Source organism: Mytilus californianus, unplaced genomic scaffold, assembly GCF_021869535.1.
Source record: "Mytilus californianus isolate M0D057914Y unplaced genomic scaffold, xbMytCali1.0.p SCAF_2, whole genome shotgun sequence".
Taxonomy (NCBI): Eukaryota; Metazoa; Mollusca; class Bivalvia; order Mytilida; family Mytilidae; genus Mytilus; species Mytilus californianus.
In genome coordinates, this window is record NW_026262668.1 from 105494381 (window position 1) to 105517448 (window position 23068).

The 23068-nt window shown below is 33.5% G+C and overlaps 1 protein-coding gene and 1 long non-coding RNA gene across 2 annotated transcripts in view; one reads left to right on the top strand and one right to left on the bottom strand.

Annotated features, from left to right (window-relative positions):
* Nucleotides 1–23068, bottom strand: part of LOC127728560 (uncharacterized) — a 173566-nt gene that overhangs the window by 31450 nt on the left and 119048 nt on the right. The window lies entirely within an intron of this gene.
* Nucleotides 10129–23068, top strand: part of LOC127728540 (gem-associated protein 2-like) — a 33187-nt gene continuing 20247 nt past the window's right edge. The window contains exons 1-4 of the mRNA XM_052235988.1: nucleotides 10129–10353; nucleotides 17637–17724; nucleotides 19628–19720; nucleotides 22789–22848. Of these exons, the coding sequence (XP_052091948.1) occupies nucleotides 10223–10353; nucleotides 17637–17724; nucleotides 19628–19720; nucleotides 22789–22848 (372 nt within the window). The 5' untranslated portion in view covers nucleotides 10129–10222. The remainder of the gene's footprint in view (nucleotides 10354–17636; nucleotides 17725–19627; nucleotides 19721–22788; nucleotides 22849–23068) is intronic.

The window sequence follows — 23068 nt, forward strand, 5'->3', positions numbered from 1 at the left end:
CAATAGCAAGAAATCTTCAATTGCACAGTATTGCGCAATAACAAGAAATCTTCAATTGCACAGTATTGCGCAATAGCAAGAAATATCCAATAGCACAATATTGCACAATAGCAAGAAATTGTCAATTGTACAGTATTGCGCAATAGCAAGAAATATTTAATTGCACAGTATTGTGCAAAAGAAGATACTTCGTATAAATTGCTTATTTCTTGACCAATTTCAATGGGGTTTTATTCTTGAATTCTTGGGTTTCTTTAATATGCTGAATCTAACCGTGTATTTAGTTTTTGGATTTTGGGCCCCGTTTTTAAATTGGTCCACATTGAGGTCCAAAGGGTCCAAAATTAAACTGTGTTTGATTTCATCAAAAATTGAATTGATATGCCGAATCTAACCATGTATTTAGATTCTTAATTTTTGGTTCCGTTTTCAAATTGGTCTACATTAAGGTCCAAAGGGTCCAAAATTAAACTTAGTTTGATTTTAACAAAAATTGAATTCTTAGGGTTCTTTGATATGCTGAATCTAAACATGTATTTAGATTTTTGATTATGGGCCCAGTTTTCAAGTTGGTCCAAATCGGGGTCCAAAATTAAACTTTGTTTGATTTCAACAAAAATTGAATATAGGGGGTTCTTTGATATGCCGAATCTAACCATGTATTTAGATTTTTGATTTTTGGGCCGCGTTATCAACTTTGTCCACATTGAGGTCAAAAGGGTCCAAAATTAAACTTTGTTTGATTTCATCAAAAATTGAATTCTTGGGGTTCTTTGATATGCTGAATCTAACCATGTATTTAGATTTTGGATATTGGACCATAATAGTTGAATGTCCAATTTAAAATTTTTAAGTTCTTAGACCACATTCATTCTGTGTCAGAAGCCTATGCTGTGTCAAATATTTAATCACAATCCAAATGCAAAGCTGTATCAAGCTTGAATGTTGTGTCCATACTTGCCCTAACTGTTCAGGGTTCGACCTCTGCGGTCGTATCAAGCTGCGCCCTGCGGAGCATTTTATTCTTTTCCTGTTGTTAATTATCCATTTTTAGATGGTGACGTTTCCTTGTCACCATCTAATGGTGTTTATATATATAACTTGTTCGATTCGCTCGTGTATGTAACAACGTATTTGACTTTAATATTTGATATCACAAACTAGTCAAAACATTTACTAAATTTTATCATCCGCGCCGGTACAAGGACATCATTCGTAAAAATATAAATCATTATGCAGACATCTTATACGTTCAGGTATTTCACATCCAATCTTTTATGGTAATATTCTATAAAAAGCACAAACATGTCGTCATTCACCTCAAAGTAAACCAAACATTTAATTAAACAGACTTATTCAGAAGGGATATAATTACTATACTATTGTCAGGTCATTAAAGATGGCATATTTTGGAATTCATATTGATTCACTCATAGGGTCTTTGCATCGGAAATAAACACATTTATTCTAAAACCAGCTGTTGGCATGATACGGGTTATGTTCTTCTCATATATTTCATGATGGTATGATACTAAACCCCTAACGGGAGGGATTGTGCTTGATTTTCATATGATGAAGACATATCTTTCAATCGGTTTAATTGAGGTCTGGAGCTGGCATGTCAGTAACTGCTAGTAGTCCTTTATTAATTTATGTATCATTGTCATTTTGCTTAGTTTCTTCTGTTATCTATTCTGGCATCGGACTCGGACTTCTTTTAAACTGAGTTTTACTGTGCGTATTGCTGTTTGTTTGTTTATTCTACATTGGCTAGAGGTATAGGGGAGGGTTGAGATCTCACAAAGCATGTTTAACTCCGCCGCATTTTTGCGCCTGTCCCAAGTCAGGCCTCTGGCCTTTGTTAGTCTTGTATGTTTTTTTTAAATTTTAGTTCATTTATATGTTTCGGAGTTTATTGTGACGTCCATTTTCACTGAACTAGTACACATTTTTGTTTAGGGGCCAGCTGTAGCCCGCCTCCGGGTGCGGGATTTTCTCGCTGTGTTGAAGACCCATTGGTGGCCTTAGGCTGTATCTGCTCTTTGGGCGGGCTGTTGTCTCTTTGACCATTTCCCCATTTCCATTCTCAATTTTATGCTAATCTTACAAACTTATAGTTGTTTTTAAATTTTATTTCATTCATTTACAAATAAAAGTTCCATACAACTTTAAAAAAAGAGAAAAGAAAAGGAATTCCAATAAACATTTCAGTGAAATTTTAATGAAAATCATTGAAAAAAAAACAATATCAAATTAACTATCAGTTCAGCAGGATAAATCTCTTTAGTGTACATACTGAAGTCGTCATTATTGAGAGCCAATATATCATCCAAATATCTAAAAGTGTTATTAAATTTTTGTATCAGATGTTGTTTCTATGGGTCTTTGCTGATTTTAGTCATAAATTGTAACTCATAACAATACAGAAACAGGTCCGCAATAAGTGGTGCACAGTTAGTCCGCTTCTTCACGTGTTTACGGTTTTATAATGGCGTCTTCCCGATTTTTTGGGACAATTCGAAAGTTTAAGGATGTTCGCTTGTCATGTTTTGGATTTTTTGTCAGATTTTCGGAATCCTCTGGTTTTATCCATTTGAATGCCTTAAAAAATTTTGCCCACTAACCCCCATTTTTCTTTTTATAAATCTTTTACATGTATAATTATAAGCCATCTGTAAAAGTCTTATAAAATCTTTGTTACTTTTTAATAGTTTTTGAGAACTTTAACTTGTCAATGATAAAGCTATGAAAAATCAAGAGAGAATATTTTCCCGCCAAAATTTCAATGGCTAATATCTCGAAAACAAGCACATTGACCTATATTTTATTTTTGCTCTTTTTGTTCCTTTATTAATCCCATATCAATATATACTAGTGTTATGAAAATCTTGTTATTTTGAAACTGAGTAGCGAACTTCCTTAAATGTTGGACAATCGGGAATTGTTTTGATAGTAACTTATCAATCTAATTAAAATATAGATCTCGGATTTCGTTATACTACGTTATACTACATACGTGGTTTAACGAAATCCGAGATCTATATTTTAATTAGATTGGTAACTTATTTGTGCATGTTGTGTATCAGATAATAACAGGTCATTTAAAATCAATGTAACTTATAAAATGTTAAATAAACCGGTGGAGGGCATTCTAGCGCATTAACAGGACATTTAAGCGACGGAAAAAAAATCGGACGTTGTAGCGCCAAAGTATAGTCCTTTTGAGCGCCAGATCTTTAACCACGTTTACCGAAAAGTGAAATTATCAATGACATTTTAACTATAGAAATTAGTTAATAGTAGACTAATAAATGTAATAGAATAAAGACAACACAATATAAAACAAAATCTTAAGGTCTAAAAAGTAAACTAAAAGTTTAGTTGTCTATATATATATATTTATTATATTTTTTAAGTTTTTTTATATTTTTTAAAAGTGCATTATAACTGATGATTTATTCAACAATTCATATTTACATTTATAATTTTATAAAATTGATATCAACTACTAATATGTACATGCAAAAATCAATTTTAATTTGACATTGCGAAACAAATAACAATTACATTGTTTATTTAAGAACATTTAACATAATAAAAAATAACATGGGGCAGTCAGAACTTTATATTTGTTGTGGGACAATCTAAAATTGAAAAAAGTGGGACAATCGAGAATAAACCGCTATTCTATCCAGGCAGCTAGTTGACGTTTGACAGGAAATGTAAAAAATAAGTTGAAGCCGGTTTAACTAGTTTGATAAATGTCTGTTGAATTGTTTTTAAAACTTGACATTTACATGGACAACATTTTGTTTATAATCTTGGAAAGTCGATTCAATTGCAATATACACAAGTATTAAAATACCGCATCGCTTTATTCTAACTTTATAAAGATGAATGGTTTCAATTACAAATTGTATATACAACCAAAGACATATATTGTATTATATGTCTCTGATACAACACATATGATTCTTCGACCAACAGATTAATACCAAACTAAAAAAAGTGGTATGATTTGCAATGCAGAATAGAGAATGGAAACGGGGAATGTGTCAAAGAGACCATAATCCGACCAAAGAGCAGAAAACAGCATAAGGCCACCAACGGGTCTTCAAGCAGGCAGAGAGAAATTCCCGCACCTGGGATCGTAAATCAACTCAATTTATTGTGCTTACTTTATTGTCTTCAATTTCCTACTCATTAAAATATCCGGGGCTGATTTTAATCAGACTGATTTCCCCCCTACAATTATCAAATGTGTGGCTCTTTTCTTATCGAATTTGTATGGGGCGCCGTTCCACTTTATTCCCTGATATTTTTGTATCATTTTTGTTCTTCTTGTTATCGAGAATTATTTGATATAAAAAAAAGGATTCCTGATATAAAAAATTCGAATTTTGTTTATAGTACTACAAAAGATTTTTTGATATAAAACAAAAATTCCCTTTTTAATATATAAAGAATTCGATTTCTTGATATCAGAAACTCATCTAGATTTCAAACATTCTAATTTTGTCATAATTAAGTTTCATTGGGGCGGACGACCGCGGAATAGAAAAATAACTACCAGAGAAGCTGCTAGATGTTGAGTGCAGTGAGGAGTTAGTTAAACACGACCCACCAAACTCCTTATTTTAGGCATGTGAACACTGCTGAGGTACCTAGAACAAGAACCTCAAATTATGGTAAAAGATCTTTTATATTTGACGCAGAAGACTTGAAGTATTGAATTCCCTTCCTATTGAGACCAGGTTTTGACTTATTTAGGATTTATATAAATTCCTGGTGTGGGGATCAAAATTTAATTGTAGTTCATGTCGTTTCTATCTAGTGCTACCTCATAGCTGAAATTTCTTCCTTTTTATTTCTGGCCTTTTGCTCTGAGTTTCAGTTTATGCATTCATTACATAAAGCTGCTATTAAATGCCATTGCTTGATTAACAAATGTATCACGGTATGTTTTTTAGTTTGTTCGTATTTTATGATATTCCAGTGATCGGTGGTTCCCCCATTCAATGCACATAGAGGTGTTTGTCGCATGGGCATTGGCCCTGGAGGTTCCGAGAAATCAAAAATAATTCTGCTTTCATTATATTTGTATGTAATGTGATGAAAGCTCTTTCATGATAGGGCCCTTTAATTGGAAATAAAATATTCTTATTCTTATTCTTATTCGCATGTCTTTTATTATTTTTATTAATTAGTATTTGCATGAAGCTGTATGATTTTTTTTTATGACAGTAGGTAAAGAGCTCATCAGAGCACATGTAAAGTTTTCTCTGTTAGTGTGTTCATATCAGAGGTCGGATGGGAAATATTCTGCATATGCCCAAATTAATATTTAAATTAGGTTAAGTTGCGACGGCGGTTTTCATTGGCTGCTAAAAGGATACATGGTGCTCTCAAACTCCCATCATCCAATGCTGCATCCTATAGCGTCCATCTTCCACATTTCTTACCACTGCGATAAAGAAAAAGCTATATTTTGTCGACATTTTGATAATATATCTGAATAGATATTGAGAGTCTGTGTATATATATATTTCCTCTTTTATACGGCATCGTATTTTTGAGACAAACTAGCAAGAAAACTACGACGATAGCGTATTTTTCTGTCTAAATCTTTTGGTACCAAAACCAAAATTATTTCTGAAAATAGATTTGTATATATTTGTAAATAATTGTTGTACATAAAACGAGACATAAAGTAGCCAGCTAAGTTTTTTATTGACACAGAATATAGTCCTTTTGACTGTTACGTCTTAGTGTTTTGTATTTGCCTGCAGTTGAAGGAATTTTGTAGTATTTAAATTTTTTAACATATTTGATCGATATTGTTTCATACTTATATTATAGAAATGTTTAACACTAACCTTAATAAAGTTTTGAGAAGCGTTTTAATTGCAGGGGATTCCAACCTGAAGCAGCTTGTACCAATGTTTGAATACCCAGTTAGAACACTGTGCATACCTGGTGCCAAAGTACAGAATGACCGGAAAGTATTCTATTCCCAACTGATGAGTGCCATGAAGACAGAAAACCCGGACCAGATTGTTCTGCATCTAGGTTCGAATGATGTATTTGGTGATGTTGAATCAACTTTGAGGTAAGGAGGTTTAAAAAAAACAAATACAAAAATTTATACCGGTAGTCAACTTTCGATTTGTGCACTTCCCTTAAAATCCCCTTTAGTATGTAACAATACATCTAATCGCTATTTGTCCGCCATTACTGGACATCACAAAGGTTCCCGTGAAATTTTGACACCACAATGGAAAAGTGATTGTTGTATGACATCAAAAGTTAAAGCGGCGCAGATTCTCAGGCCGACTGGCGCAGATTTCCAAATATCGATAAGGTGTATGGTTATGTTATTACGTCACAGTAAAAACGGATTGTTCAATGACATAATTTATGCCGATTGACCCCGAGTCAACCAGTGTTGCTCATTCATTAAAAAACAACTCGAGATTGGTGTATTGTAAACCTGTTTGCTGATACTATATAAAAATAAAAGAGATGAGGTATAATTTCCCATTAGATGACTATCCACCAAAGTTCAAATGTAGTGTATGTAAGCAATCATGAGGTTCGTAATAGGGGACCTTCATGATGAACAATGTTAAAAATTCTTGCCAAATGATGTTTTTGGTGCGTTACCATGATTACGATAAAATTTACATGTTTTGTGATAAAAAAAAATGAATGAATTTGGCCGAACACATTAAATTCTTGCCCAAAATAACGGTAACCGATAATTATTTGAGATCTTTGACAAATCATGTAATTTGATTGGCTGATTATTATTGATTTCAAAGAAACATTTGTTATATATAATATAAAATTACCTAGTTTCTAATGGTAATGAATTTGGCAGGTATAGCTTTCCTTTTAATTATAAACAATAGGTTGAATAATCTTATTTACTATAATGAATATGATGAATATTATTTGCCTCATGTACAAGTTTCTTATTTTGTCTTTAGATCTTATAGATTCCTGATAGAGAATTTGCTGCTGAAATTTAAATCGTTGCAAATAGGTATTTGTGGCATACTTCCCCGTGCAGTAAACCACTATGAGAGTAGTTATTGGAACATGTCAGCATTGCCAAGACTGCAGAGAGATGTCTTTAAGTTGAATGCTGGTATACAGTCTTTAACTTGTGGTTACAGTAGATGTTTTTTTATTGATTATGCACAGCTCTTTAAACCTGCTGTTCATCTTGGAAGGGACGGACTTCATGTAAATAGAAATGGAGCTTTTATTTTGAAGATGACTATAGAGAACTATTTAGCAGAGAGACAAAAGTGTGTTACATCCGTGACTGCAACCTTATCTCACGTACAGGTACCTGATGTAGAATCTTTGTCACCCAAGATGACCTATGCAGAAGTGGTGAGACTACCAGTACCTTCTTCTGATACAGGAAAGAGACCTTTTGACACGGTATTTAATAGATTGTGTATAAGAATAGATGAAAGCATATTTGTATTTGTCTATCACTATCTTGCATGTCTGACAAATAACTTGTTAGAAATTAACATTTGATTTTCTATGATATTTTTTAAATGGTCTCCCTGGCATTTTAATTCAGGTTTTTAAATGCAGGCTCTGCCTTTGAAAAAAATAAAAGTACATTTGTTCATTGTGATACCAAAGAAACCGACGACTGGTTCTTTTTCAAAAGTAGTACCGTAATTTTGACCTATACAGTTAAAAGTTTGTTTACATTAGCAACCAGTTCAAAAGCTATCTGAATACCGAAAAGATGTGAAAACAAAAGTGAACAACCACCAAAATATTGTCGGTCATCAGGACTGCCACTACACATGCAATTTTCGGTCCTGGCTGATTTTTGGCAGTCAGGACCGACGATTTTCGAGAACACTGTCATCTTACAAGTTACATAGAAGATATATATAACTGCCCTCCATTAGTTATGCTTACTTAACTCAGTTTGTATAGCAGTGGCTTACTATGCCAGGGGTTTTAGGTTCAAATCAAGGCTGAATCAGTAATTTACTTTATCAGACAAATCATGCTTTCCGGTTACAATCGGTGTCTAACTAAAAAATTCGTAAGGGTTCCGCGGAACCCAGTGTCTCGCCTACTTTTGCTGTTAATCGCAGGCTCAACAAAAATGAGAAAAAAAAATAATAACAATATTACTTTCGATACAATCTTTTGATTGTAAGAAGCTTCTGTCCCAATTTGGTAAAAATCCAGGATAGTTTATGAATCTAATAAATGTTTTAAATCTTTAACTGCAGACTGTATGTAATGTTAACTGGAAGAAAAACTAAGTCCATTTATAAATAAAATACTGATAAACAGGTACAAAATTTTTTAAAATTTCCTTCAAGATACTAGCTTTTGATCATAAACAAGCTTCTAACCAAGTTTGGTACAAATCCAGGATAGTTTAAGAAAGTTATTAAAATTTTAAAAACTTTAACCACAGAGTGAATGTAATGTTAACTGGCAGAAAAACTAAGTCCATTTATAAGTTAAATACGGAAAAAATGGAATTTTGTTTTTTACAAATTTACTTCTGGATACTATCATATGATCATAAACAAGCTTCTGTCCAAGTTTGGTAGAAATCCAGGATAGTTTAAGAAAGTTATTAAAATTTTAAAAACTTTAACCACAGAGTGAATGTAATGTTTCCTGGCAGAAAAACTAAGTCCATTTATAAGTAAAATACGGAAAAACAGGATTTTTTTTTTTACAAAATTTAATTCTGGATACTATCTTATGATCATAAACAAGCTTCTGTCCAAGTTTGGTAGAAATCCAGGATAGTTTAAGAAAGTTATTAAAATTTCAAAAACTTTAACCACAGAGTGAATATTTGTGGACGCCGCCGCCGCCGCCAACGGAATGTAGGATCGCTATGTCTCGCTTTTTCGACAAAAGTCGAAGGCTCGACAAAAACCAAGGGTGTTTAAAAGTAAAACCTACAGCCAGAGTAAGTGTTGTTGATATTGCCCGTATGTCATTAGGTATGTTGACGCGGGGGAGTGTAGCCGTGCTTCCCCTTCGGTACCTCGAATGACCAAATAACACTGTTATTATCCGAATAACACTTGAAATTTTAATATTAGCACATATTGATGACTTTTAAACATTGATTATTAAATGATATTATATTATAAGTGTATTTTATAACTTAAAAATGATTTACAGAAAGCAGGTAAGTTCATAAAGATCATTATAAATATAGTGTGTACATCCAACATGGCGACCAAGGAAATCACAATGGGAAGAATAAAAGAATGATTGCATAGGATCCCTCAACGTGTTCATTTTAGACCACAAAAGTGGAGCCCTCACGCCACTTCATGGCATTACCCCTTCCCCTTAGTCTCACCTTGTCAATACTTAACCATGTGCTTGTGGATTACTCGTTTAGCTGAGTTGGTAGAGCAGCGACTTTCTTCTGTGCAATGGGTCACAGGTTCAAATCACGATTGGTTCAGTAATTCATTTTGAAAAGCAAATAATGATCCCTGGGTTACGTATTATTACTATTAATCATAGTGAAGTTAATCATATTAAGTTAAAAGTCATGTACAGCTGTGGGAGCGGTACAGCCTCTTTAAAAGGCAAATCCTATTTATTGTCGCGCGATCTTTTTATGCCTTATCCTAGTCTTTTCTTATATTTCTTCAATTCATTTATGTCATTGTTTGGGGTATCTGTAGCCGTAGATAACTTCAGTAGGCGACGGTATAAAACTATGCAAATAACTTTTGTAAGGGCTTTTTAGAGAAATCCAATTAAAAAAAAACATCACTGTAAGTTTCCTCTGCCACTAAAATACCTAATTGTTCTCCTTCTTCTGACTTGGCACCGCTTAAAAACACAGGGGTTTCGAGATGCAGGACCGTCGCCATCTTAATTACAGCTTCACCATAATGCATAAGTATCTGCATCTCCGATTGGCTCCCTGAAAGTGACGTATTAGATATCTTTATTTGGCATTTGCAGGATATTTCCCAACTATCTAGTGTATATGCCGACACTAGCTTCATAATTTTATTTTCCGGAAAAAAACACACGTGTTGACCGATATTATTGAAATTAGAAATAAATTAGATCTGGAGCATTTATGCGTATTTTAATACGAAATTCTTGAGGACGAGATTAAGTAATTGTTTAACACCGAGGGAAAAAAATTGCCAAACGTTCGAAATTAAGAGAAATACCAATAATGAATGGAAGTGAAGAATCTGACAGGGACAGGTTACAAGAAGCGGCACTTATCGTCGACGATGGCGGATTGGATGATTTTGATTTGGATATCCCACCCACTACAGGAAATGAATACTTGCGTCGTGTTCGGTTTGTGAATCCAATTGTTCATTTGTAGGTCCATCTGGACCGTATGGCCTAAATGGCTGTGTTTACATCTAAAAATGTACTCTGAGTGAGTTCAGACAAACCTGTGCATCTGTAATAGTTTTAAGACATAGCATACACTAGATAAATATAATTCAAATACATTTTATGTTTTTAGAAAGTAAAAACTTTCCTGGATTTTGCTGTGCACCTTTTTCATCCACGTAGAAGATGATAGAATTAACAAACACTCGAGTTTCACTTGCTTCACTCAGTGACACAATTCAAATCACCTATTGTTGTCAGATATCTATTGTCCCTCTATTGTCAATGTCAATCAATACAGTTCACTTCAATTATTACCTCGTCCTGAACTTGCATGAAATATTTGTCACTGGATGTTAAGCAACTAACAATGAGGCTCCCGCAGGGTCAAAAACGACCTGTGACCCCCGGGCTTTTAAGAGCGACCTGCGACCTGTAAAATTTGGAAAAAAACGACCTTGCCATTTTGATCGAGTTGTTCCTCAGAGAATTGTGTCGGAGAACTACGTTTTTTCCACCAGTGGAACTAGATCGGGAAGAACAATTGGCTGGCGTCATGACCGATTAGGACGGTAGATCTGATAAAATAAAATGCCCAAATCACATGACTGTTATTAAACATAAACTGCTGACTGTTGGTCCCACCAACCATGGTCAGCCATACTGTTTTTCCGGCCATCTGTCACACTTTTGTCTACTTTATTATACTCCACTACACGCAGTAGAGAAGTTTTACATGGTTGGGTATCCCTCCATACTTCCATCTGTCTGACCGTCCCATGGTGGTTACCCAAATGAAAACTTTAGAACGGATCAAAGATTTATTTCATTTGTTCCCAATTGTTTAGCACTATAAAGTACAAGTTAAGTTCGATTTTCATCTTAAATCAACATGCAGTTTTCAAATAATCAATTTTGAACTATTTGTGACCCTTTTTGTATCTATAGTCGGTTAGAAGTCTGTTTGTTTGTTTGTTTCTAGAGCCTGATAAACTATCAAATTGTCAAGTTATGATCATTATTGAACCATTTTTGTTTCTTAAAAAAGATTTAAGTTGGTCTGGGTTATTGCTTCAAATACACTATGAACACTATGGGCGATGGTCATCACTAGCGCATAGGGCACTAGCTACTAGCGTCTCTATGTGTGCTCCAAAGAGACAAATGTATCCAAGTAAGGCTGATGATCAGTTTCATGTTTTATGTCCTGACAACATTGTTGCGGTAAATATAGTTTTTCGGTCTGTTCATCCATCTGTTCGTTCGTCAGTTACACTTTGGTTTACCTTTGCGTTCAAGATGATTTATTAAAAAGTTTCAAGTCGAATCTCATTAAATTTTGTACCGTACTCTTTATTCATCATGATATGGACTAACAACTGTGTAAAATTGGGGAGTTCCAACGAAAATGGAAATAAGCGCCGTGCGGGACACCCCTGTCTTCAAAACATTTCCTTGTTGCCATCAGTCTATATATGATCCTGTTCAAAGTATCTCAGTAGGTAAATCCAGCTCTAATCTCCGTTGATTTTATAAGAGTTCTGGGGACTTGCTCAATATGAATATTGTGTTGGATTAGTGAAATACTGAATGTTTGCTTGAAACTACTTTCTGAAAAATTGAAAAGTTCAAGTCCTGTTTTGGTCTCAATATGGAAAAAAACGGATATGGGGTAATGGCACGAAGACATCACATATTGATCATTAAATGCCACACAAAAATAAATCTAGAGCTGACGACACTAACTTCAATAGATCAGGAACTTCCCACTTACAGACAGCCATCTCTGGATGGCCTCAAACAACTCTGGATGGCCTCAAACAAAACAAGAACAACCGAACCCAAGGGCATAGCAAAATGTCCAAATATCTAATTTAAAACTAAAAGGTTTAATCAGGTAAATAAGAATCGACACAACAATGACTTAAATGTATCCTTTAAATATAAAAACGACTTCCAACCTCTACCTTGGAAAAAAACGACCTGCGACCTTTACATTTCCCCTAAAAACGACCTAGTGACCTTGCGACCAATTTAAAAGCGACCTTGCGACCTGAGGGGGGTACCCTGTGGGAACCCCAACAATCAATTATTACCTATTTGGTATTTCTAAAAACCTTTTCCCCAACATTTTCATTTTGACACCTGTAGGAATGAAAACCTTAAAGGGGCAATTAGCTATGAGATATAAAAAAAATTGAAATATGATTTATTTTTTGTTCAATCATTAATGAAAGTGAAATAATAATTCGCTTTTAGCATCCAGTTTGGTTCAATGTTGTCTTAATGAGGTAAGAAACACCGCTGATGAGTTATTCACTTGCAAGTGAATAATTCCACCTCATTGAAACCATATTCATGTGACCTTCTATTTAACCCCTTAGCTAGAGATGGGTTACGCATGAACTAGGCGTGTTCAGCTATTAAAAGGAAAAGAATGTCAACATTGAAAGTGAAACAAGGGTAAACCATTTGGTTGACTGATTCAATCCACAAAAATTCATTCTTATACAGGTAAAAACGATGATTAACATATTTGTTTAACCTGTATGAAGAAATCAAACAGACCTATAGCTAGAATAATACAATTTCATGCACTCACTATTTATATTTATGTTTTATTGGGTTATATGACCGTCACCCGTCTTCAGCATGTTCAGAGGTCATCTGGATGGTTAATTAGATGATGTCTAGACTAAAATACACATGAAATGTGGATACATATTATCGAGTCCATGCATGGTTAATTGTTCATTTTAGACTTTTTGTAAGTTTGATATACGTTTTAGAAGGTTATAAATCAAATATGAGAATTTGAGTCAAATAAGTGAACATGAATTTGACGGATAATGCTCCTTTAAGTTTGAATTTATCAAAATTTGTATGTTGATGATGTAATTTTTGTCGAGCCTCAACATAGGGATATATATATAGTGATCCGGCGGTGGCGGCGTTAACTAACTTCTTAAAAGCTTAATATTTCAGAAGGTAGAAGACCTGGATGCTTCATACTTTGTATATAGATGCCTTATGATATGAAGTTTCCCTCTGTTTTCCATTGTCCTTGACCTCATTTTCATGGTTCAGTGACTACTTGAAAAAAAAGTTAAGATTTTTTGTAATGTTAATTTCTCTCTTATTTTGAGTAATAGGATAACTATATTTAGTATGTGTGTACCTTACAAGGTCCTCATGCCTGTCAGACAATTTTCACTTGACCTCGACTTATTTCATGATTCAGTGAACAAGGTTAAGTTTGCGTGGTCAAGTCCATATCTCAGATAATAATAAGCAATAGGTCTACTATATTTAGTGTATGTAATGATTGTAAGGTGTACATGTCCAACTGGCAGGTGTCATCTGACCTTGACCTCATTTTCATGGTCCAGTGGTTAAAGTTCAGTTTTTATACGACCACAAAAAAATTTTTGTGGTCGTATATTGGTATGACGTTGGCGTCGTCGTCGGCTTCGTCGTCGTCCGAAGACACATTAGTTTTCGCACTCTCACTTTAGTTTAAGTGAATGGATCTCAATGAAATTTTACCATAAGGTTCAATACCACAAAAGGAAAGTGGGGATTGATTTTGGGGGTTATGGTACCAACAGTTAAGGAATTAGGGGCCAAAAATAAGCATTTTTGTAACTTCCAGACATAACTTGTGTGTAAGTGTATGGATCTCTCTGACATTGAACCACAGGGTTCCATATCACAAAGGAAATGCTGGGATTGATTTTGGGGGTAATTGCCTCCAAATTTTAGGAATTAAGGGCCAAAAAGGGGCAAAAAACAAGCATTTTCCTAGTTTCATGACAATAACTTGTGTGTAAGTCTATGGATCTCTCTGACATTTTATCACAAGGTTCCATATCACAAAGGGAATGCTGGGAGATTTTGGGGGTAATTGCCTCCAAATTTTAGGAATTAGGGGCCAAAAATGGGCAAAAACAAACATTTTTCTAGTTTCATGACAATAACTTGTGTGTAAGTGTATGGATCTTTCTGAAATTGTACTACAAGGTTCCATATCACAAAGGGAAAGCTGGAATTGAGTTTGGGGGTAATTGCCCAAAAATTTTAGGAAAAAGAGGCCAAAAAGGGGCCAAAAATAAGCATTTTTCTAGTTTCCAGACATTAACTTGTGATCAAGTGTATGGATCTCTCTGAAATTGTACTACAAGGTTCAATATTACAAAAGGAAAGCTGGAATTGAGTTTGGGGGTAATTGCCCTAAACGTTTAGGAATTTGGGGCCAAAAAGGGGCCAAAAAACAAGCATTTTTCTAGTTTCCAGACAATAACTTGTGTTCAAGTGTATGGATCTCTCTGACATTGTACTGCAAGGTACCACACCACAAAGGGAAGGCTGGGATTGAGTATGGGGGTGATGAATCATAAGGGGGTTCAAAAAATTTGGGGGGGGGGGGGGGTTCCTTTTTTTTCTTTAAAATTTTCCATTTTAAATTGGTTATTTCTGATTTATATATAAAAGCAAATAATAATGATATGGTTTGAATAGGTAAATTAAAAAATTTTAAGTTCTTAGACCACTTTCATTCTGTGTCAGAAACCTATGCTGTGTCAAATATTTAATTACAATCCAAATTCAGTGCTGTATCAAGCTTGAATGTTGTGTCCATACTTGCCCCAACTGTTCAGAGTTTGACCTTTGCGGTCGTATCAAGCTGCGCCCCAGCGGAGCATTTTATTGTGTTTTGGTCTGTTTTTCTAATACTGTATGCAATAGGTCAACTATATTTGGTGTATGGAAATATTTTACGATGTACATGTCAGTCTTATTTGACCTTGACCTCATTTTTCTGGTTCATTGCTCAATGTTAAGTTTTTTTTTTTTTTTTTGTCTGTTTTTCTAATACTTTCTGCAATAGGTCAATTGTATTTGGTGTATGGTAATATTTTATGATGTACATGTCAGTCTTGTAGGTTTTATTTGACCTTGACTTCATTTTCATGGTTCATTGCTCAATGTTAAGTTTTTGTGTTTTGGTCTGTTTTTCTAAAACTTTAAGCAATAGGTCAACTATATTTGGTGTATGGAATGATTGTAAGGTGTGTATATGACATATGTCTGTCTGGCAGGTATCATCTGACCTTCACCTCATTTTCATGGTTCATTGGTTAATGTTCAGTTTTCCTGGCTCACTTTGTTTCTTAGATACTATAGGCAATAGGTCAACTATATTTGATGCATGATATGATTTTAAGGTGTGCATGTCTGTCTGGCAGGGTTCATCTGACCTTGACCTCATTTTCATGGTTCATTGGTCAATATGAAATTTCCATGGTTTGGTCTGTTTCTTCATAACTGCAAGCAATAGGTCATCTATATTCGGTGTATGGAATGAAATGATTACAGGAGTACATGTATTTCCGGCTTGTTTTATCTGACCTTGACCTCACTTTCTTGAATCATAAATGTTAGTGTGATACTTGTAGTAAAACTTTATATTTAGGACTATCAACATAAAATCAATGGTCAGTAAAGTAGGCGAGACATTTCAGCGTGTGCACTCTTGTTTGATATTAGGGAGGTTTTATTTTTATTGTGATATGGACAACAACAGGGTAATGCGCAAGCAAAAAATAATTTTGAGTTCATTAGTATATTGATTTTTCTACTGTTATTGAGGACTTCCTCGTCATATAATCATGATAATAATTAATATGATACAGGTGCTACCTGATGAGCTCCCGAAACTTATTGATTAATGTTTGTTTTACTTATCATTATACTTTTTGGTAATCCGATGTATATGATCGTATGCTCCTTTCTGTGCAATCTAATACAAATTTGCAGGAAATGATATGCTTCATTTAGGAAAAATATCCCAAAATACTGAAACTAAAAAGAAGTTTTCCGCCATGTTGTTGAAGCTTTTTGAGCTTGATTGTAATACCCCACTGTAATACCATTTAAGCAAGTAATAACAGATGAGTTTCCAGTTTTGATTTTATGAATGAATGCCCTAGTAAAGTTTTATGGTTTTGGCTTTTCTGTGCACATTTGATTTGAAACATTTTTAAAATACTCTATATATCATGAACATGTATATAATCGTCAGCGTGAGAAAATTTAAGTAATTTGAACTTTTGAAAAACTTTTATTAAGTTATTATATATAAAGTTGAAAAATACATGTACATTTGTTGTACATGTAGGGGCCTCGGTGGCCGAGTGGTCTAAGTAGTGTTACTACTATATCACTAGCCTGTCAACACTGAAGTTTTGAGTTCGAATCCTGCATATGGCAGGTGCACTCAACTACAATCTTAATTGACTAGGATTGTCAAGTTTTCCTACTGAAGGTCGATGGTCTCTCCTGGCACTTTGGCTTCCTTTACAAATACAAACTGACTGCCACGAAATAGCACAATAGTGCTGAAAGTAGCGTTAAACATCAATCAATCAATATATGATTCATGTAATTCTTTTGCAAGACACTGGTTAAATTGTAATTGTACATTTCTAGTTTTTTAAAAAAAAGATACCTAGGGGCAATAAAAAATTATCAGTTAAAGGATAAACACATTACAGCTCCCCCCAAAAAACTTGAAAAAAACAGTTAAAAAAACCTTACTAAAAATAAATAAAGATTGAGCACCACAAACTCAATTAAAAGTGAGAACCAATAGTTTAATTGAAACTGTGATTAAATGTTCAGAACAGTGTTTGTTTTTATTTTATTTTCTCTATAAAACAGAAAGTATACCGGCATATTTTTTCAATATTTGAAGTAATACGGGTTAATAACCTATTGCTATTATATTTCGGAAAGAGCCAAAATTTAATACATTGTCACCTTAGCAGTCAATTTGATGGCAGATCTAGACAGCTCAGTAGATATTCCTTACCTGAGATTACAGGTTGGAAAGTGTTTTCATCATTGTAAACAGGTAATCTGATAAAAAAATGAATATTTCGGTTTTATTCATATTCTTGTGTATGTTGAGGTTATGAGTGAATGCAAGAAAGATTTAGCTGTTTTGACAAGGAATTATTAAGATAGCATACATATATGGAGACATAAAAGTTTATGAATGTATAAATTCTAACCTTTCAATACAAAAATTGACACCAGCTTTTATTCAGTTTGTTTGTGAGTGAGGGATTGTCACGTTTATGCAGTAATAAACTTTAATTTATTAATAATTAATATAAAAATGAAGGCTTTGACTTCAGACAGATGTACTATTATTAATGCAGCTTTCATTTTATATTTAGGAGAGAAGCAAATGACTGTCCAAAAGTTGTAGTAGCTGATATAGATACTAGCATTTTTACAAATAAACAGACCGTCAATGTCAGACATGTAAGTTGGTGTTCTACACTCGTTAATAAACTTTTATTTGATCGAGGCTGTCAAAAAGTTCACCTTCCTACAAAAATAGCCTAGCAAACAATTTAACTAAAAAGCTGTTATTAATAAACAAAATAAATGTTGTATTACTTGTTTATATATGGCTTATCTTTTCTTTTATATTGGGGAAAGATTGGCAGCATATGTGTTTAAAGCATCTTTCTGCTTGTTGTTCTAAGATGATTTATTTTAAAAGTATCTGAATATTGAAGATTTTCTGCATAGATCTTAAAAGAAATATAAAAAAGCATTTAATTTGAATCTTGAAAATAGGTGGCACTGTGAAATTTCTCTACCAGCTATAGTTTAAAGTTCTTTTTAACTTGGACTAGGTTTCTTATGTAATAAGTATGTATCGATGCATAAATGCATAACAATCATTTGTTTAAGGAGCTTTGATATCCAGTGCAAGTAAATGAGCGTGGAAAATGTCATGAAAATGAAAATCTCTTCAAGGCCAAACAAAATATTCATATACTATAAGTAAGTTATTTTTGAAAAATACTTGTCATGAACTATAAACATGATAAATGAAAATTTTCTGATGATTGTAACTATGCTTGACCAAATAGTCTAGGTTTTAATGGTGCTGGACCAAAGCATAAATAATTTACATTAAATGTGTTAGGATAGGTCGGGAGGTAGGAAACAGAACTATATTTTTTAACTTATTTTTCAAACATTCTTTTAATCATATTGTTAATAGTAATTCAGGATTGGGGTTTCTATAATATCACAGAGGGGTGTTCTTTCGTTCGGACCAAAATCTCCATCTTTTAATTATTTTTTTTTCATGTAGAAACTCTGTGAAAATAAGGGTGCCTACTAATTCTTTCATGGGTAGAACCCAAACCCTCCCCTTTTATAAATTGCAAGATCTGCCCGTTTAGCAATAAAATTATTAAAAGAATCCAATTTTACCAAAAACTGTTTTGATTTAATTAATTAATAACATGAAAAGTGCTTTGGCCTTTATTCAGGTCTTGTCTCTAATATTTACAAAATTAGTGAAGAAAGAGGTAGAGGGTTCAAATTTATTGGTTGAGATTATTTTCCATTTCTTAAACAAAATATCTTCTCTTTGTTTTCTAAAAAAATCTGGAAAAATTATGTTTAACAGGATCAAATATTGTAGTGATTTTTAATAATGCAATCAAAAACTCATAATTCTGCCTTAGGTCTGTCAAAAAACATAAAATATAAAAATAATGAGATGTGATATGATTGCGAAACAGACAACTATCCACCAAAGTTCAAAAGAAGTGGATGTAAGCAATTATAGGCAACCGTTTGGCCTTTAACAATGAGAAAAACTCATACTGTATAGTCGGCTTTAAAAAGGCCCAGACATGAAAAATATGAAACAATTCAATTGAGAAAACTAACAGCCTAATTTATAACAAAACAATTTACGAAAAAAAAATATGACAGAACTGAAATAACAACAACCACTGAAGTAAAGGCTCGTGACTTGGGACAGGCACATAAAGAATGTGGTGGTGTTTAATATTTTTGAAGGTGCCAACCCTTCCCTAACCTCGGACAGTTGTGTAACAGTACAACATAAGAACAAACTATAATAATCAGTTGAAAAGGGTTTAACTTATCAGATCGATACAATGCTGAAAAACATCTAACAAAAACACAGACTAGATGTGGCAGGGTATTATTACATCCATCACAAAACAAAAGGCACAAAGTACAGATCTGAGAGTACTCACAGAATCTGTTTTGCAAACCATTTACAGAACATATAACCTACTAACAGATAGTGTTGGAAAATTTTGATACTAGTAATGGAGTTTCATGTCTGTTGTTTTTTTCAAGCATATATGAATTATAAATTGTGTTTCAGGATACTAGAGGCTGTCACCCTGCTCCTAAAGGTTTTGCTCCAGACTTAGAGTGGCAAAGAACTCAAATAGCCGATTTTGCAGAGTTCAGACAAGTATTTGTTTATAATTTTACCTGTATAAATCATTGTTAGAATATTAAGTAATTTATTATATTTGTGAAATTATTAAATCAATTGAATGGCATGATGTGGTAAGCCATTTAGTGTAATGCATACTATCCCATCTTTTATAACTACTATGTAATTTACAAGTTTAAAAAAAAAAAAAATTTCAATAAAAAACCAAAATACAATATTAATGAAAGTAGTTATAAAATATTATTTACACATATCAAGGAAGAGCACTATAATTGAAATAGTTAGATAACACAATTTTTCACAAGTTTTATCTATCTTTTATAAATGTAGAATTATCTGAATTTTGTTTTTATAGACCGCAAAAAATTTTTTTTGGTATGACGTTGGCGTTGTCGTCGTCCGAAGACGCATTGGTTTTCGCACTCTAACTTTAGTTTAAGTGAATGGATCTCTATGAAATTTTACCATAAGGTTCAATACCACAAAAAGAAGGTTTGGATTGATTTTTGGGGTCATGGTACCACCAGTTAAGGAAAAAGGGGCCAAAAATAAGCATTTTTGTAACTTCCAGACATAACTTGTGTGTTAGTGTATGGATCTCTCTGACATTGTACCACAAGGTTCCATATCACAAAGGTAATGCTGGGATTTATTTTGGGGGTAATTGCCTCAAAATTTTAGGAATTAGGGGCCAAAAAAGGGGCAAAAAACAAGCATTTTTCTAGTTTCATGACAATTACTTGTGTGTGTAAGTGTATGGATCTTTATGAAATTGTACTACAAGGTTCCATATCACAAAGGGAAATCTGGAATTGAGTTTTGGGGGTAATTGCCCAAAATGTTTAGGAATTAGGGGCCAAAAAGGGGCAATAAATAAGCATTATTCTAGTTTCCAGACAATAACTTGTGTTCAAGTGTATGGATCTCTCTGAAATTGTACTGCAAGGTACCATACCACAAAAGGAAGGCTGGAATTGATTTTTGGGGTAATTGCCTCAAAATTTATAGGAATTAGGGGCCAAAAAGGGGTAAAAAACAAGCATTTTTATCTAGTTTCAGGACAATAACTTGTGTGTAAGTGTATGGATCTTTCTGAAATTGTTCTACAAGGTTCCATATCACAAAGGGAAAGCTTGAATTGAGTTTGGGGGTAATTGCCCAAAACGTTTAGGAATAAGGGGCCAAAAAGGGGCCAAAAATAAGCATTTTTCTAGTTTCCAGACAATAACTTGTGTTCAAGTGAATGGATCTCTCTGAAATTTTACTGCAAGGTACCATACCACAAAGTGAAGGCTTGGATTGATTTTGGGGGTAATTGCCTCAAAATTTTAGGAATTAGGGGCCAAAAAGGGGCAAAATACAAGCATTTTTCTAGTTTCAGGACAATAACTTGTGTGTAAGTGTATAGATCTTTATGAAATTGTACTGGAATTTGGGGCCAAAAAGGGGCCTAAAAACTATAATTTTTCTAGTTTCCAGACAATAACTTGTGTTCAAGTGAATGGATCTCTCTGAAATTGTACTGCAAGGTACCATACCACAAAGGGAAGGCTGGGATTGAGTTTGGGGGTGATGAATCATAAGTGGGTTCAAAAAATTTGGGGAAGGGATTTTTTTTTCCTTTTTTTCTTTTTTTTTTTCTGTAAAATTTTCAATTTTAAATTGGTTATTTCTGATTTATATATAAAAGCAAATAATAATGATATGGTTTGAATAGGTAAATTAAAAAAATTTAAGTTCTTGAGACCACATTCATTCAGTGTCAGAAACCTATGCTGTGTCAAATATTTAATCACAATCCAAATTCAGTGCTGTATCAAGCTTGAATGTTGTGTCCATACTTGCCCCAACTGTTCAAGGTTCGACCTCTGTGGTCGTATCAAGCTGCGCCCAGCGGAGCATTTTAATTTAACATTTAAAATCATGGGACTCACTCCTTTACTTCTTTATATTTGTGTGATATGTTATTAATGTATTCTAACATGACGTTTTTCAAACGCTTTGAGTACACACCCGTGGTAAAATATGAATATATTGTTTGGGCTGTTCCAATCGTACTCCCGCGTCATATGTTTTTTTATGAATGAGCTACCCGACGTCATAGAACGATGACGTAAGAATATAAGCATTTTACGGGAAAATACACGCTTGTGAAACCGAAAATCATCACAACAAGGAAACTTAAACAAACGATGCAAAAATGTGTTATATAAGCCATTTTTTGTATACATATAAGACATATAAGTACAATTATCATTTAGATTCATCCAAACCTATCTAAATATTTTATTGGAAATAGTTTAAGCATGTCATTTATTCAGTTTGCTCCGGTCTTTTACGTCAATTTAATAGTGCGTTTATTTATGGGAACGGCAAATAATGCCTTCATCTAGAGCGCTTCGATCCAAAACAATTGCCGTATTTGTCCTATTAGAATCGAAATAATTCATGGGGGCTTGAATATATCGTGATTTTACCACGGGTTGTCCCTTTATGCCGATATTTTACCCCTCGCTATCGCTCAGGGTAAAATATTTGTCATAAAGGGCCAACCCGTGGTAAAATCACGATATATCAAGCCCCCATGAATTATTTCTTAATCAATTTCAAATGTCAAATCTTTCCAATGAATGGTTTTATAAGCCCTAACAGGTTTTACTAGAAATCAAAAACATTTTGTTAAGAATGTCTAGGTTTTTAAAGATAATGTTACTACAAAGGCAGATTTCGTCAAACACAAAGAACAGCAACAAACTTCAGAAATAATTTTAGTTTACATAGAATATTTACTTATAATTTGTCTTTGACTTAAGCATGTTTTTACTTACAGTAAATAACTTGATTTATTAAAGTTTTTAATTGCACATTCATCTAATTATTTGCTAATTTTCTGAACAAAAGCAGAATGGCCATGGTTCTACATGTATGTAAAGTGACTAAAGAATTTTCTAATTATATTATTATATTATCTGATGATATTAATATTTTTCAATAACAGAGAATTGTATTGTTCAGCTGGACAATAATTAACATTTTTTACCTTGAAAAAATGTTATTATTCATAAATATTTTTTTTTCTTCAGAGTTATGCTAGACAGAAAGCATTACGTAAAAAGAATAAATCTTTAAAAATTGAAAATGTGGTAAGTTTATTTAGTCAATTGTCCTGAACATTTCGGGCAGACAGCCTAATTGGATATCATATCAGAACAGTAAGTTCAAGCATTCATTCATACACTACTGTGTATTGTTTTTTCCTCCATATACTTGTGTTTCATTTAATATTATGTATATATTTATTTTACATTCCTTTTTAGCTCACCTGGCCCAATGGGCCATGTGAGCTTTTCTCATCACTTGGCG